General features: G+C 42.0%; 1 protein-coding gene across 1 annotated transcript; it reads right to left on the reverse strand.

The window, feature by feature from the left end:
• Positions 1 to 2,628: 2,628 nt before the first annotated feature.
• On the reverse strand, positions 2,629 to 13,325 carry ARCN1 (archain 1). Its single transcript, XM_053451934.1, has 10 exons — positions 13,229 to 13,325; positions 8,563 to 8,826; positions 8,233 to 8,412; positions 7,869 to 8,080; positions 7,612 to 7,776; positions 7,280 to 7,445; positions 6,943 to 7,090; positions 5,015 to 5,123; positions 4,450 to 4,654; positions 2,629 to 3,328 (listed from the first exon to the last, which is right to left on the reverse strand). The coding sequence occupies exons 1-10, from the start codon at positions 13,229 to 13,231 to the stop codon at positions 3,239 to 3,241; spliced, it is 1,542 nt and encodes a 513-aa protein (XP_053307909.1). The 5' UTR covers positions 13,232 to 13,325; the 3' UTR covers positions 2,629 to 3,238.
• Between the last annotated feature and the right edge of the window lie 146 nt (positions 13,326 to 13,471).

Below are 13,471 nucleotides of genomic sequence, written 5' to 3' on the forward strand. Positions count from 1 at the left end.
GCACAGTTGCATATCGGGGCAGAGTGGCACATAAGGCATTTTTGGGGAAGGCAGAGTGGTATATCTGGGGTATAAGGCATACCAGAGGGCCCTATGGCATATAGAGGGGTGTGAGGCATGTCTGGGGGCAGAGGGGCATATCTGGGAGATATAAGGCATACAGGGAGTATAAGGAATATCTGGGAGGCAGTGTGGCAAGCCTGGGCTTAAATGTGCATAACTGGGGAGGGGCAGGTTGGGAAATAAAAACAAGAAATTATTTTTTCTCAAAGTTTTCTTATTCAGCTGTTCGTTTTTAACATCCAGTTTTTTAATTAAATAATTTAAAACATTTACATTATTTTTATATCCGATTAATTGAAAAAATAATCGATTATGAAAATAATCAGTTGCAGCCCTAGTGCAGTCTTCCCCCCTTCTGACCCTAGTCCCTTTGTTCCTTGATTCACTAAGCCATACCTCTCTTTTACTTACTCCCTATAAGTAAACAAAAAAACAACACACGAAAGAACATAAAAACTCTGTATTTGCAGGTATACATAATGTATGGAAACATAGCATAGCAGGTATAGATCATCAGAACACACAAACACCAGCTTTGCAGGCATAGAACAATTGGAATATATTTGGTGTTATTGCTCTCACACTCTCTCATACTGGCCACTGGAATGTCAACATGGCACCTCATGGCAAAGAACTCTCTGAGGATCTGAAAAAAAAGAATTGTTGCTCTACATAAAGATGGCCCAGGCTATAAGAAGATTGCCAAGACCCTGAAACTGAGCTGCAGTACGGTGGGCAAGACCATACAGCGGTTTCACAGGACAGGTTCCACTCAGAACAGGCCTCACCATGGTCGACCGAAGAAGTTGAGAGCACGTGCTCAGCATCATATCCAGAGTTTGTCTTTGGGAAATAGACGTATGAGTTCTGCCAGCATTGCTGCAGAGGTTGGAGGGGTGGGGGATCAGCCTGTCAGTGCTCAGACGATACGCTGCACACTGCATCAAATTGGTCTGCATGGCTGCCATCCAAGAAGAAAGCCTCTTCTAAAGATGATGCACAAGAAAGCCTGCAAACAGTTTGCTGAAGACAAGCAGACTAAGGACATGGATTACTGGAACCATGTCCTGTGGTCCGACGAGACCAAGATAAACTTCAGATGGTGTCAAGCGTGTGTGGCAGCAACCAGGTGAGAACTACAAAGCCAAGTGTGTCTTGCCTACAGTCAAGCATGGTGGTGGGAGTGTCACAGTCTGGGCCTGCATGAGTGCTGCCGGCACCGGGGAGCAACAATTCATTGAGGGAACCATGAATGCCAACATGTACTGCGACATACTGAAGCAGAGCATGATCCCCTCTCTTCGGAGACTGGGCTGCAGGCCAGTATTCCAACATGATAACGACCCCAAACACACCTCCAAGACGACCACTGCCTTGCTAAAGAAGCTGAGGGTAAAGGTGATGGACTGGCCAAGCATGTTTTCAGACCTAAATCCTATTGAGCATCTGCGGGGCATCCTCAAACAGAAGGTGGGGTAGCACAAGGTCTCTTAACTTCCACCAGCTCCATGATGTTGTCATGGAGGAGTGGAAGAGGACTCCAGTCGCAGCTCTGATGAACTCCATGCCCAAGAGGGTTAAGGCAGTGCTGCAAAATAATGGTGGACACACAAAATATTGGCCCAGTTTGGACATTTCCACTTAGGGGTGTACTCTTGTTACCAAGGTTTAGACATTAATGGCTGTGTATTATTTTGAGGGGACATGAAATTTACACTGTTGTCACATGAAAAGATATTTACAAAAATGTGTATTCACTTTTGTGAGATACTGTAAATATTAATGGACACAAATCAGCTGCTCCTGTATTCACTTGGCATTAATACAATACTACAGGAAGAGCCCACCTTTTTTTGCATTTTTCTTGGCATTTAAATAACTTTAAACATTTAGTCACTTTATTTCTGGGTGTTTAGGATCTCAATAAGTGAATATAGTGTAAATCCCATTTGCCTTGTGGATATCCAGGTCTGTTTTCAAAAGGGAAGAAAACCTGTTGCGTTCTATACAAAAAGTATTGTTGCATATAGAAAAACTGTTTCACCTGTGGGCCTGGAGATCCAGACATTTTATTTTTCCCCAGAGGAAAGGATGGAGGCGTCAAACACTTTTTTCAGGCTCATCTCTTTCACAGCTGACTACAATTAAGCTAGAGTGTCTATTTTAACAGCTACTGTGGGCTAGCACGGGTTTTTTAGGATTACAGGTGCTCCCAAGTAGTTTGGGAGTGAACGCTATTTTATTGAGTGCAATCTGTTTCATAGTGGGTGAGATTTTCTGAAGAATCCTGGATGGATGGCGCTCCGTGTCTTCATAAACCGAATAAAAACTGTTCCTTTGCGACTCCACTAACCTCTAACCAATTAGATTCTGTTGTAATTCTGATGAACTTTCGCCAAAGCACGCCTTTTGTTGCGGAACTGCTGGTTTTCCCAGGGCCGTTTATGTGTTTTATTTGTGGAAGTAAATTACCTGATTCATATAGCCAATTTCAAGAGGTCAGGGTCCATGTTTATAAAGCATACCACATCTCACTGCAGAAGACAGCACTGGAGACCACTAATGTTCCAACTTAAATCTCAACTTTGATTTATTTACTGGATTACAGAGCAGTATTTCTGTGTACTATGGAATGTGCGGATCCTCTATGCAATTATATTGGGTTACAAAAACAAACAAAAAAAACCTGACCCCTTAATTCATACCCCTGCCCACAAATCTTCAGGTGTCCCCACATCTTTCCTTTCATGACACAATCCATCCCTATTCCCATCCAAACATTAAATGGGAAAATTTACTTTAACGATGACCAAAGCAGGACGATTAGATTAATCCAGAAATCTGTTAACATGACTTTGGATATATATATTATTCATATTTCCAATGAATGTATCTGACAATATTGAGATATAGGCTGGGGGGGCAAGAAAAAACCTCTACCTGGCCATAAACATATGTAAATCCACTGCCCCATTATCAAAAAAGGGGAACGATATATCGGAGCAAGACCGAAAACTGAATGTGGATTCCCCCTCAAGGGAAGAAAGGGACAAAATCTGTCAAAACAAATCTGTGTATATTTTTCTGTCTGCTGTAAGGATTAGAGCCTTCAGAGGTTTTATCCAAAATCTCAAAAAGAAAGGATAGTTTGCAATGGACTGACTCTGTAGACTTGTTACAGGATTTCATATTTGTCCACCACAAAAGAAGTCTCAGTGGAGAACCTCACAGGGCTGTTACCATCCACCTGGGCCACTTTGGTCACCTACGGAAATAAAATAGGAAGACAATAACAGCTGTAAAACACACATTAAAGTAGTATATGATCATAAACAGCAATCCTGCTGTGAGTCACCTACACAGCTTTTAGTACAATCAACTTTAGGGCTGCAACAGCTAATCGATAAAATCGATAATGAAATTAGTTGGCAACAATTTTCATTATCGATTAGTTGAATCGATTTTTATCGATTATAAAATTAGGGTTTTTTCAGAGCAAATGTGACTCACGTTTCAGTGTGACTCACAGCAGCAGTTCCTACTTAACAGTCCCTCCCTGCAATCACTGCCGGAGAAAGAAAGGGGCAGGGCCAAACGGCAGTGACCGGGAGGAAGAAAGGGATGGGGCAAAATGACTGGCTCCACCCATTTCCTGTAGCACCCACATGGCTGTGACATCTAACTGCAAGTATAAAATTTATATTTGGGCTTAAAGTTAGTGGAGGTGGGGGTTAATTTAGTGGTAGTTATAGTTGATGGGGTCTTCAGGGTTAATTTAAGGGCAGTTGTGGTTAATGGGGTCTTCTCGTCAGGATTAATTTAATGCTGAGTACTGAGGGTTAATTTAATTAATTTAATAAGGTTAACTTAAGCTGCAGTTAGAGGTAAAGGGGGCAAACTGGGCGGCAGTGTGGCATGTCTGGGCGGGCAGTGTGCCTCAAATGTGCATAACTGGGGCAGGTTGGGAAATAAAAAGAAATTCATTTTTATAAAAAGTTTTTTTTATTCTGCCGTTTTTAACATCCTACGTTACTTTATTAAATTATTTTAAATAAAATTAAAAATGTACATTTATCTGATTAATCGAAAAAAATAGATCGGCCAACTAATCGATTATGAAAATAATAGTTATTTGCAGCCCTAATCAACTTAATCAAAACTACTAGTCACTTTGCCTTTTCATAATCACAAATAGTGGAGCAAAATCAGAAAACCCAGTATTGGAATTAACACCAAGCACTGAATTATAATGGGTGTAAAGGGACCAATAGCGGATTGGTCCCTTTTACATTTTTGTTTGGTAGCACCCCCCATTTGCATTAGACTTTTTAGAAGGGATGCATTGGTTCTAAAAATAATTAAAAAAAAAACACACACAAAGCTCACCTGTAAACTACAGTAATTCTTCTTGGACACAAAGGACACATTTACAGGGAAGAAATCATTGGGGTGTCCAGCAATACTGAACTCAAGGCTTCCAGTCTTGTTTTTGGAGTCAATGACTGGCAGAGTCCATTCCAGTGTGTTCCTCCGGCTGTCATGGTGGTAATCTCCATCTATGTCCCCAATCACTGGAGACCCAACTCCTGGTCTGAAGCAAGAAAACGAACCAATATGAAACTGGGACACAAACATGCATACATGACAGGGGGAAACATATAGAGCATTGCCCACAGGACATGCATATTCTAATAAAGTAGCTCTATAAAAGAAGGCTGGGAAGAGACCAAACTTTAACCACATGGTAAAAGCGAGATAGTGGTATTAATTTTACGACATAGCCGATCGGGGAGGGGGATCTACAGGATGAGCAGACCAAGATATATAGGGAAATTTGCACTAAATGAAACAAGGTCTAAGAATATCATACCAAAAGCATTGTGACACTTATGGCTTTGGCTGCAGATAGCGTATAACACACTAGGTTGGACATACTTTAAAGATTACTTACGGTAAGGGGATAGTAATGACTACATCATTCAGCTCCAGCCTTTCCTCTTGTAACTCGTACTCTATGTTTACATCACAGCCGTTCCCACTTTCAGATGGCCAACAGTTAACTGATGTGAGGAGAGAGACAAATATACATTTACATCAAAGCCATAAATGGATTTTTTTTAAAATTTATAGATATAGGTTTTACATAGCTTGATAGGCAAAGACAAAACTAGAAATCTGCCAAAATGTGTAGCTGCAACATTACATGAGATAGTTATGTTATTATACCTATGGTATCAAAACAAAGACATAAGGGAATTGCCTATCTTTCTTGCCAGGCAGGTTCTATCCATTCCTGGCAGCAAGATAACCCTTCATAAACAAGTGGAATATAAACCACTTCCAACCACTGGCACTTATGGCTGTTCTGAAGGACAGATGATGCTCAGCCAGCTGCTTGGAAACTGTAACTTATAGCTATAGAGCCAACAAGGTGACCACTGCTACAGGACTGCCGGAACTTCAATCCCAATTCAGTCCCAGGGCAATTTCTCCATTTTCTGCTGTCGGTTTAGCAATCATCATCTTTTCCTGTGAATAGTGTACCCATGTAAACGATATATTGGGAGACATAGAGCTCTCTTTTGATACCATACTTAGATTAGCTGAAAATTTAGAATTAGAAAAAAAAAAAAAAAAAAGAAACCAAGCTATTTTTTTTTTTTTAATTTTCCATCTGAATCCTCACAAAATTAGGCTAAGTGATTGAAAATCCCCTCCAAGTTGATGAATTCTGGTGTACTGATTTCAGAAATACCTAATTTATATAGGATTTTCCATACTTTCCCAGCACTTATATGGAACATACTATACGCTGTACATTATTTGTAGAATTTTTATGCTTATGGCTTACTGGGTTTGGGGTGTGTGAACAGGGATGTTGAATAGATGTGTTAGGGCAATGGGATGTGTCACAATGACATCACTTAGCTCACAATTTTTTATTTTTTTTTATTGTATTTTTTTTTTTTAAATCACTAAGTTTTTTTTTTCTCCGTTTTGTTTTTCAGCATGGGAGGAGGGTGAGAAACATTGTTTCTCACTCTCCTCCCCGCCATCCCCCTGCACCGATCACACTGTGTCTGCGGGGGATATCCGATGACCTTCTGGGTGACGTCAGCAGCGACGCAACCTGGAAGGGAATACCAGATCGTGCGATCGGCATTAAAAAAAATGTAACAGTTTTCCGGCTTTCGATCGGGCAGCAGAAATCCGGCGATGCTGGCTTCTGCTGTCAGGGGGGAGTCCAGGCTGCAAGTAGAGCAGGACGTACCGGTACGTCCATAGGGGACTGGAGGGGTTAAACACCAGCTTGATGGGTAAACGTGCTCAAATGATCACTCCACCCATCATATTCACTTTAACGCATATGGTAGCTGTGTGGATCCCTTTTGCAAAAGCATGGGGGGATTCTGCGGAATTCCCCAAATACATTAGTCTCTTTCTACGCCATGTGCCACACCCTAGCTAAACACCTTGCAGGAGATAGGTCACATCACCCTGCATATGATATATACTGGATTTACATCCAGTCAGCCCCAACTTGGTAAATGTTGTGTTGAGGTGTATGTTCAGACACCAGTGTGTGTTGATTTTTAAGTTTCAATCAGCCCATTAGCTGCAAAAATAGTCAGGCCGTGGAGGAGAAGGGCTGCTGCAGGGCAGCCTCTTCTGTGTGAAGTAAGCGCCTAATTATTATTTTCAATTTTGAAGGAAAGCATATTAAGGTATTCAGAGTACTTTAATATGCATTCTTCTAATCATTTAAAATCATGAATCAAGGAGCACCAAAATTGACAAACCAGGACTTATCTAGTAAGTATTTTATAATCTATTTTACTTATTACCACAAAACCTTAGAATATTCTATATCGCACTCACTGGTGAGAGGAATGAAGGCCTCATCTGTCGTCTGAAGTCTCCATTTTAGCACTCCAACATCATTATTGAGGGGAAACGATTTTTCTGCATTTTTCAGTCCAATCACAGAATCGGTTGTGAACAGTTTTTTATCCACATTGGGATGAGTCTGCAGAGAGAAGGCATACAATGTGTTTAAATAAAAAAAAGATTGCCTCGATCTGCCTGGAAGAAACGTATTACCAAAAGCAAAAAACAGTTCTATTTTCTTCTGTCACAATACTCAAAAATAAAAAAAAAACAATCTGAAAAAATTCTCATGAGAAAACACTAATGAAAGCATCATCCTCCAACTCACCTGCAGTTGGACACCCTTCTTGTCTTCATTATCAATGTGAACACGAATCCGCCCAAACTTGTCATCTGTTACCCTGAGCATGATGAGTCCATGGACTTCCATATTCTGTAGTCCACCATCCCGACTGCATGTGAGGGAAATCTTTTCCTCGATCTTCAAATGGACGCTGTGAGTAGTTGGGTAAAGTTAAACAAGCAAAACATCTGTGACATTCTACTTCTCCGCTCGTGTATAACAAATAATGGAGAAAGCAGACATCTGAAAAGAACATTTACAGTCTTGGACCTCATATTTTGGTAAGCATTACTTCTGGTTGTTTGTATTTTACTGACCTCTCCATATTGACAGGAGGTGTAAGCACTTTGGCTACTTCTGACGGACGCTTGCCAGAAGAAGGAGTGACAATTGTTTCGCCTTCAGATTTGAGTTTGTCCACAAAGTTATCCACCTCTTTCCCCTTGGCCCCAAGCTTCAGGGCTTTGCTAGGACCAGATGACCTAAAAGTGAAAGCAGAAAAATTAATATACGCGTCTTCAGATGACCGCTTTACAAGTATCATAAGCAAATATAAATTTCTTCCTTCTTATACCTTGATGGAACAGGAACAGTTTTTGTCTTTTCTGGTTCCATAATGGTCTCTGTAATAAGAGCTGCTGCATTGCTGGAAACCGACGAACTGCCCGAGCTTCCAAACCCTCCAAATCCTGGAGCTTTTTTGCCATGACGCTCGGCATCCCTCCTAGCCTGCTGAAGCTCCTTTGCCTTGCGTCTCATTTCTGCCTTCGCTTCACGCTCCTGGGTCTGTTAGAAGTCACAATAGTCACACTGTATTACAGATCAGGACATCCTTATCTAGTTTAGATACAGCTGTCTGGATTTTTACTCTTTATTTAGTACCAATGCCTACCACAAAATATTTGAACAGCATCTTATGGCTGAACAACCAGTCTCACCTCTCTGACTGCTCTGAACACCTTCTCCTCATGAGAGTCCATCTCGGTGAATGTCCTGATCTGGGCCAAGTTCACATTCTCTCTGTATCCAAGCGCAACAATCTCATCAAATGCAAATATCAGATCAAAGCAATGGTCTGAGATTTCATTTTCCTCCAGAGCTCTGCAGTATTCAGGGATCTAAGGAAAAGTGTACTTTGGATTACTAAGCAATGGTTTATCAATATAATATATGTATATAACAAATTCCATTCCTGGAACAACAATTTTTTGACTTTTTGTGGAATACTTCCATGATGGAAGACACCTTGCAGATACAACGATACTTACCACGCGCGAGAAAAGCCGGAGTGTTTCCAAGTCCTCAAGGATGTTACTGTTTTTGGTGGTGATGAGGACCATGTAAAGTTTTTCCATGGGCTGGTAAACATAGCGCACACTGTCTGTTTCTACAAACGTGTGCTGCTTCCCTGTGTTCATCAGCTTAGGGAATGCAGCCAACAGACCTTCAATTCTTGTGCGGGTCATTTCCACAAACTGCCGTGAAACTATGGCCTTTCCAGCCTTCGTGCAGACTGCTGCGGCCAGCAGCACCTGAATTGGGATGCAAAGGTTACAAGGGTTAATTAAAAGTCTCTTGAACGTCTTGTAAATGCTTTTCTTATTTAAGTTTAAATTATGATATTTACATTAAGGCGGCAAACGTGATAACATCTTAAAGCAAGACCAAAGACAAAGTAGTTTAATATACAGCAGGCAAAGAACTGACAGAGAGATGAGTAGTTCTGATGCGTCAATGGATTCTGCAGGGTTTGTTTCTTACATAAAGGAGCTCAGATGTGAACAGAAAGCTTTAGATCTGATAGGTAAAATATGCTTGTGTCTTTATATATCCCCCCTGTCCATTCCCCATGACGGCCGTGCTTTAATTTGCAGACTAAAGCCAATTTAAGAAAAGCTAAGTGTCATTAAACATATCACTGCGCTGCAGAATAGAATATGATGGCACGATGTATCAAATAGATACTTATATATTTTTCCTTCTGTGTAATGACGCGCTACAGCAGGTACTGACTGATTTCGTGTAGCTAATCTCAAGTGCAGAGATCAAGGTCCAAATTTAAGGTCAAACAGATGGGCATCCAGTCCAACAGCATAGAGGAAGATAAAAACGAGGGTGAAACGTAAGGTATTAATATAAGCAGAGCAATAATTTAAATACCATGTTTAAAAAGAACACCCCACTGAGTTCTCATTTTAGGACAATAAGATTATATCCTTTTGGATTATTTTCTAGATACATTTTAAGTAACTGTGCGAGAGCTTCCATCTACAGGAACTCCTCCTCATGGGCAGAAACAAAGGAATCAAACTCTTACGAGTCAATGATCTAACCAGATGGACACACACAAGTGGTTAGCTAACCCTGTAGCGAGATTAGTCCATTATCCCAGCTTTTCCCATCAACAACATGCACTTCATCCCTGATTATTTCTTTTGTATTCCTTCTCCAATTGGGTGTTTGCACTGTCAGGTGACATGGAGCCTGTTCCGATTGGATCCCTCGTATCCTTGCTCCCATTGGGTTCCTGTATTACTAGGTGGCACAGGGAGCCCATTAAGTAGGCACTATGGTAGCTACCCAAGTAATGTGCCAGTCTTACTGTGATCTCAGCTGTTATTCCAGATTTGTTACCTTGGCTACCGTTTACAATTTAACTTCCTACTCTTCTTGAAGTTTGGTTATTGCTGTACCTGTTATGGCCTCAGCTTGGAAATGGACTGCAAGTCTTTCTGCTCTTTCTGCTATGCCTCATATTATACATTTGTATTATTTGAGCCTGAGACTAGCTTAGCGCACCGACAATTTTTCTTTTCCCTCTTTTGGCTATGCCACTACAGCCTTAACCCAGATGGCCTATGGACTATTCCCACATAGACAAAAGGATGTTCAAAAAGGATGTTCCAGGGCCAAGACTGAATAGTGTCTAGTAGGCAGTTACAACAGCAATCAAGGTACCTGGAGGGAAAACGCTTTATCGCAGGTGAAAACCCTACCAACGACTTTGAATGTCATTTTTCTAGTTAAGTTTCATTTTCTTGAACCGCATATTACTGACATAGCCGGCATTATGCAAATAAACCATAAAACGGCTGGTTTAGGTTCGTATAGAATACTTATAAACCTAGCTGCAGTCGGATGTATTATATGGGATTTTAGTCATCCAAGTTCCTCCTCTTTTCTGTTTTTGGCGCAAGCATATGATGATGGGAAATTATAATGGAAAATGTATTATTGCAAATATCCTTAAACAGCGAAGCTTTAAAAAAATGTTTAATGACTAAAGACTGCGTAAAAATAACATTAAAGTTTCACGTATTATACCATAATTTATTATTTTCTGTTTAAGATTTGTACATTTACTTTACATAACTTTTATAAAAGATGTGTGTGTATATATATAAATATATTTTTGATTTTATGAACATAACCAAGGTAAATTAACCGTTTAAAAGACTATTTTAAACCATAGCTCTTGTTTAAAATGAGATTACTTATTGTGAAAGCACACAGCAAGTCCCATCACAAAGAGGGACTGAATTAGGTCGGCCGACCTATAACCATCCAGGAATAGATACCTTGCAATGTTTCAGAGCCGTCAGATCCGCAGAAACCCACAAGTTGTTTACAACTAAAACTTCAGCGGTTTCATTTTAAGCAAACCATCTCCTTGTGAACGGTTAGGCCCAGGGCCCGGCGGAGAGCCCCGGATTACGCCCAGGGCCCGGCGGAGAGCCCCGGATTACGCCCAGGGCCCGGCGGAGAGCCCCGGATTACGCCCAGGGCCCGGCGGAGAGCCCCGGATTACGCCCAGGGCCCGGCGGAGAGCCCCGGATTACGCCCAGGGCCCGGCGGAGAGCCCCGGATTACGCCCAGGGCCCGGCGGAGAGCCCCGGATTACGCCCAGGGCCCGGCGGAGAGCCCCGGATTACGCCCAGGGCCCGGCGGAGAGCCCCGGATCTCCAACACAAAATCAGCACAGGTTAAATCATACAGCCCATGGGGCATTTGCTCAGTGTGACAATTGCCCAGGCCTGTGTAAATAGCAATTCTGTAGTAGAAAATTTAGCCCAGTGTTAATTGTACAGTTTACTCATGTTATTCTGTAAATACTCTTTATGACATCTATTACGTTAGCAAATGGTGTTTTATCTAACTACTATGGGTCTAAACTGAGCTCTTTTACAGGCAGTTGCCTGTCACAGTAAAGTCTGGCTTTTTGATGGAATCCCAAGCGCCACCTCGTCTAACACTATATAATTTGTGTACATTGAATTTAATAAATCCGGTCACAGCGCTGTGACATGTCCAACTTTTTGTTCCACATAAGTTGCAAGGTGGTGCTAATTTTACCCCCTCCATCAACGCACAAACGATTCAAAATTTACCATGGAGTCCTATTTCTTTAAAGGAATGGGTCTGAGTGGAAATAAATGCTGTTTGACTATTATCTGTTAAAAGGCTTACTATAATTACAAATATATACCATACACTCACAGTGGCCCTTGGAACCCCCTTTACTAAGTCAAGTTTACCTGTAGGAAGCAAAGTGATTCTGGATTCCTCCGTCACACAAGAAACCTGACATCCCTTCCTTTAGGTAGCTTGCAAAACTGGCTAAAAACGCACTTAACTGCCAAATTAACGATGCTGGAATTCCAGCAAACATGATGTGTTATTTCTTCCCTCCAAACATGAATATATTAATAATTCACAATTTTCTCTTCATACTGGAAATGATATGCATGTACAAAGCATTTCTACTACATATCATTGCACAACTTTCAGGTCCTGTGGAGCCATCACAACAGGGGACGGTGAATATGAAGAACACAATTAAAAGGGACAGTAAGATTTGCACATTAAGATGCGTCGGTACCGAAGGAGAAGAGCTCAAACGATTACCGGTAATAGACATCCGATCGACCTATAAATCAAACCGCGTATAGCGATGTATATTTAGTGACATGAGGCGCTTTGAAGCGCAGAATGCCACATAAAGCTGCTGCCGAGGTCCTGCTCCGACAACAGCCAAGTATCGGTCTTCATCAGCGAGGCATTTTTAGATGGATTAGACCATCACATTCAGCAACATTCAAAATGAATACAAAAACCTCCTAAAACACACACAGCGGTCGCTTGGTAAACTGGTCACAAGAGGGAACCGAGTACACGGAGTTTATATGCAACATACATGTGGTAAACATACCAGGAACACGGTGATTTGTTCCCGATGTGTGGCACGTTAGCATTTATTCAATAAAAGGAGAGTTGGCAGGAAAGCGGCAGTTTTAACTCTTAAATTGCAAAGGCTTGAGCCGGCCCTGTATAACGTATAATTCAATGTAAAGGGAGACTGTATAAATCTCACTAGTTAAAGTATATATCAGACAGGGCAGGCAAGCTCCTCTTGCAGCAGAAGCCCGTTGGGATAGAGGGATGTATAGCGAGGGCAAGGAGCTGAAACACAACTCTCCCTTCGGTGAATAAAGCATGCAGGTTGCCGTGTACGGACGTGTCACTTCCAGTGCCAGCTGGCTCCTTACCGCAGTTATACTCCTGGGGCCCGGCTGACATTCTCAGGGAGCCGTGTGTCAGTGAATCGTGTTCAGGGTTATCTAGCACCGAACTACACGGTGATCCAGCCCCACGATCAGTTCCTTGTTGTGACATAAGCTAGTTTCGCCATTGTCACTTCCTCGCGTGATTCTCATTGGGGTTACAAATACCGGCAGACTCCAGGTTAGGCGCCCTCCCTATACAGCGAGTCCAATCAGCCGGTGCCGTCAAGTCTCTGCCGCTGTGTTCAGACTCCCTCCCTGTCAGTGAGCCCACCGGTGCGTATCAGGCCTTACCGTACACAACCATGTAACAAAACTCACGGTTATCTTCAGTCTTCCACAACCCCCTCTATGCAAAGAGCCGAATACTCACCATGATTATAACTGTCGTGAAGCGGGCGACGGGCCTTCCTCGTAACTTGGATTGTGTCGGTTTTCCGCACAATATGGCCACTCCGGAGCCACGTCTCAACAGGAAACGACGCGAGATCCGGGGTTGGAGGGGCGGGCGTTCTGTCAGCGTTAGCGGCCAGAGACGCCATCTTTCTTTGTGCTAAATGCCCTTAGTTCGCCTATGAGCACAACTGGAGGTTACTGAGTCACGAGTTATGTTATT

Source organism: Spea bombifrons, chromosome 12, assembly GCF_027358695.1.
Source record: "Spea bombifrons isolate aSpeBom1 chromosome 12, aSpeBom1.2.pri, whole genome shotgun sequence".
In the NCBI taxonomy this organism is placed as follows: domain Eukaryota; kingdom Metazoa; phylum Chordata; class Amphibia; order Anura; family Pelobatidae; genus Spea; species Spea bombifrons.

Excerpts from the sequence above, each read along its gene's own strand:
- ARCN1 (XM_053451934.1), bottom strand. Across the intron at positions 8,081-8,232 it reads TGTTCAGAGCAGTCAGAGAG|ACCCAGGAGCGTGAAGCGAA; the intron begins GTGAGACTGGTT and ends GACTTCTAACAG. Across the intron at positions 7,777-7,868 it reads ACTGTTCCTGTTCCATCAAG|GTCATCTGGTCCTAGCAAAG; the intron begins GTATAAGAAGGA and ends TTTCACTTTTAG.